The sequence below is a fragment of the Pituophis catenifer genome, unplaced genomic scaffold, assembly GCF_029215685.1.
Source record: "Pituophis catenifer annectens isolate HBS135680 unplaced genomic scaffold, rPitCat1.0.hap2 SCAF_2, whole genome shotgun sequence".
NCBI lineage: Eukaryota > Metazoa > Chordata > Lepidosauria > Squamata > Colubridae > Pituophis > Pituophis catenifer.
This window is the reverse complement of record NW_027256882.1, coordinates 128,982,864-128,986,846: the sequence shown is the minus strand read 5'-3', so window position 1 is coordinate 128,986,846 and position 3,983 is coordinate 128,982,864. Positions and strand designations below refer to the sequence as shown.

Sequence of the window (3,983 nt, the reverse complement as noted above, 5' to 3'; positions counted from 1 at the left end):
TCTAGCAGGACTACCAGTTTCTGTAACCGCTTTGTTCCCTATGTCATCTGTCTGGTAAACTCACAAGATTTGTTTTTCTCACCATGTACAGGTATACATCCGAACTAGACTGTGTTGTTTCTTTGTGTCATATAATATATGTGGGTAGATGCATTGTTTATTTATTTATTTATTTATTTATTTATTTATTTATTTATTTATTTATTTATTTATTTAATTAATTTTATTTTATTTATTCATTCTTCTTTCTTTCTTTCTTTCTTTCTTTCTTTCTTTCTTTCTTTCTTTCTTTCTTTCTTTCTTTCTTTCTTTCTTTCTTTCTTTCTTTCTTTCTTTCTTTCTGCCATGGTTGTGTAATGCATATTGGAGGTTGGTGACCCTTTGAAAGCTCCATGCAACGAAAATTCATTTTTAATATATGCCAAATTAGTGTACATTCAAAGTGTACAATAAAGTTGGTCAAAGTTTTCCCCTCCGAGATTAGTTGCTTTCCAACTAGGAAGCAGCAACTCAGCCCCATAAAACATGCAGAAGACAATCCCACGAATCCAAATGCCCTTCCCATGAGCGCAAGTGCCGTTCTCGACTACTTGAGTAGCTTTTACTCAACTCCGACCGCCAAGCCGCTGAAGAAGAAGAAGAAGAAGCCCGGTCCCAGGAGGCTGCTCAAGCAGCCGCAGCCGCCGAGCTCGGGGCAGGCAAGACTCGGGAACGGAGCCAGCCAGTGGCCGCCTGGAGCCCTGCCGGGAGAACGTGAGGCGGTGGCCACCGCGCGGCAAGTTGTGGCGGGGGGGGAAGGCGGCTGCTGTTTCCCGCCCCCCCCCTCCCCCAGCGCTCGAAATGGAGCGCAACTTGAGCGTGGGGCTTGGCAACGAGTCTTCTCGGGCAGCAGCGGGGGGGACCAGCGGGGAAGCGGCGGCGACTTGGGTTTTCGGCGCGGTCCTCTCCGTCATGTGTGTGGCTGGCGTGACGGGCAACGTGTACACCTTGGCGCTGCTCTGGCGCTCGGGCCGGGGCGCCCGGAGCGCGCCTTTATCCGGCTCCATTGCCAGCCTGGCTCTGGCCGACCTGCTCTACCTGTGCTCCATCCCGTTCATCGTGGGCACGTCGCTGGCCCAAGACTGGTACTTCGGCGAGCTGGGCTGCCGCTTCCTGCTCAGCCTGGATCTGCTCACCATGCACGCCAGCATCTTCACCCTGACCGTCATGTGCACCGAGCGCTACCTGGCCGTCACCCGGCCGCTGGCCGTGAGGTACCGGGCGCCGCGCTTCCGCAGGATCACCGCCGGCGCCGTCTGGGGGATCTCGCTGCTGCTGACCCTGCCTATGATGCTGATGGTCACCCTGAGCCAGAGCGGCGACGGCAAGCATATCTGCGCCCCGACCTGGAGCCCCGCCGCCTTTCGGCTCTACCTGACGGTTCTTTTCAGCACCAGCATCCTGGCCCCCGGACTGCTCATTGGCTGCCTCTACGCCCGCCTGGCCGCCACTTACTTGGAGTCTCAGAAGAACCCGCCGCGCAAAACAGGGCCCAAGCGCTCTCCCCGCCAGAAAGTTCTCATCCTGGTCTTCACCATCGTGCTGGTCTTCTGGGCCTGCTTCTTGCCCTTCTGGATCTGGCAGCTGGTGTCCCTCTACCACGGCCCCCTGGGCCTGCCGCTCCACATCCAGAAGTATATCAACTACCTGGTCACCTGCCTGACCTACAGCAATAGTTGCATCAACCCTTTCCTTTATATCTTGCTGACCAGGAACTACCGCGAGTATCTTCGGAACCAGCATAGGAAGTTCTACCGCTTCACCTCTTCCTTTCGCAAGAAGGGCTCCAACTTGCACTGTTCTTGGAGGCGGTCATCCTCTTCGGGCACCCAGTATGAGTCTGGGACAGAAGGCCTGGGGATGGCTGCCCTAAAGGACTGCAAGTGAACGTCGTCTCCCTTCCCTTGTTGGGAACGGTTTCTAAAGACCATCCAGGTGGGGCCCCCGAGCAAGGTGAGATTGGCCATGTGGGTGGTCTGTTTGGAAATTTGCCCAGGGTGAACCAAAAGAGCAATTTTATTTTCTCAATAGCAAACTTCTTTCAAGTGAAACTTACTTCCGTGTTAAGCATACACAGAATTGTGTTTTATTCAAAATCAGAAGTACATGTTAACCTTAAAAGTGACACAAATTTACTCCAAGTCTTTGGAGTAAATTTAAGCAATATAAATCAAGAAAATTTTATTTTATTCATTAAGATAATTCTTAGTAAGTCTTACCCTGTGTAGTAAGCTCTGGGATTGTAGAAAATTGGAGAGAACAGCTGTTATAATACCTTAATTCAGGCAGAGGTGTTTTTTAAAAAACTTTGGAGTTATATGAAAAGGCACAAATCTTTGCAAATAGATATATAAATATTACTCTTATCTATTCACAGATGTTATTAAGGTTATATCCCATAAGTATTGATTTTGTTGTTTTCTTATACATGAATGTTTTAATATAGTAGCTGATTTTAAGGGTCATAAGTTAATAATAAATATCCACAATTTAAATTGCAACATTATAGTTACTTGGGATTAAGTACTTTGAATTCAGTGCAGTTTACTCCTAAGTATGTATCATTCAGTTTTATGGCAGGGCTTAATATTTTACATGTTTGTTGATTTGTTCTATAATGTTTCTGAATGTTATTTTTTTTTACTTTTTTTGTCAATATATTGAAACTAATAGCTATATTAACTTTAATGATGCAGTGATAATGGGCTAGGCAAAGGTTATTGCAGGGTAAATTATTTTGCTAATCTTTTAAAAGAGTAATATTTCAAGAACTCAATATCTTTGATAAACATTCTACCAAGATACACATGTTTCACTTTGTTCTGGTTTTACACCATTTATATATCTTGCAACAGTTCTATTCTCCTGTAAAAAACAAATCCTTTGGCCTTGGATGCATTAATTTTCAGATCCATACTCCTTGTTTCATACAATTTAGCTAACATTTATTCCAATCATTTTGGTTCTCAGCCAGCTGAATATCAGCTGAATATGAAAATATATGCATATTCATGTCCCCAAACAACAAAAAATGACATTAGAGTGTCATTGCAGGCAATATTAGTAGTATTGTCCTAAACCAGTTCATTGCAAGATGAATCCCTTCTCAGTTGACCGTACTAGAACAAATCACATAATTTAATAGTTTAAGAGGCATGGCTACCCTTCTGCAGAGAGGAAGGTAGGCAAGAGCAGCTCCAACTGAATGGCCCAGTTTCATGAACAGGACCTGTCATCTGGCTCTATCTGACAACATCCCTAAGAGTCACCAAAGACTACCAGATAAACTACAGCCACATACCCATTCCTACCCTGAAATCACTATTGGTGCCACACCTGAAATCTGGAAAGGTACATCTTCAAGAGGGGGAGGGGGTCCCCACCCAGCCAGATTTCAGTAAAGCATGTCAGGTTGACCCTTTCATTCACAGTCAAGCTATGGATGAGATAAGCTTTATTATACAAACTGACATAGCATTCATTGAGCTATGATGGTGAAACAAAGATTATCTCAAAAAAAGGGCTCAACTTTTTAAAAAGTTAAGGCCTATCTTTGTTCTTTAAGCAGCCTGCAAGGGCTAAATTTGATTTTTAATTACATCTGGAACAAATATAATTAAAAGGTAAAGTGTCCCCCAAGCTGAGCTCTCCTCTTTGGTGATTTCATGGATAGATCCATATAGTTCCTTGGCAACAGTACAGAGCTGGCTTGCCTCCTGTCTCATAAGTTTTTCCCCCCTGCAGTTTTAACTCATAGACTTGGTATTTTTTAATCCCTTCCATCCATCCAGGACCAACCTACTTAGCTCCCCAGCCTAGACAAGATTAAGCAAGTGCTGCCATGTGCTGAGGTTAATGCTGTTTTTCTCCTCACACTTACTTTTCTGTTACATTAATAATTACAGCCTGGTGGCAGCTTTTAAAAGATTGTTTATAGCTGTGTC

The 3,983-nt window shown here is 44.7% G+C and overlaps 1 protein-coding gene across 1 annotated transcript; it reads left to right on the top strand.

The window, feature by feature from the left end:
* The first annotated feature begins 840 nt into the window (after window positions 1-840).
* LOC139310437 (urotensin-2 receptor-like) lies at window positions 841-1,926 on the top strand. The gene has a single exon (XM_070934594.1). The coding sequence runs from the start codon at window positions 841-843 to the stop codon at window positions 1,924-1,926; it is 1,086 nt and encodes a 361-aa protein (XP_070790695.1).
* The last annotated feature ends 2,057 nt before the right edge of the window (window positions 1,927-3,983 follow it).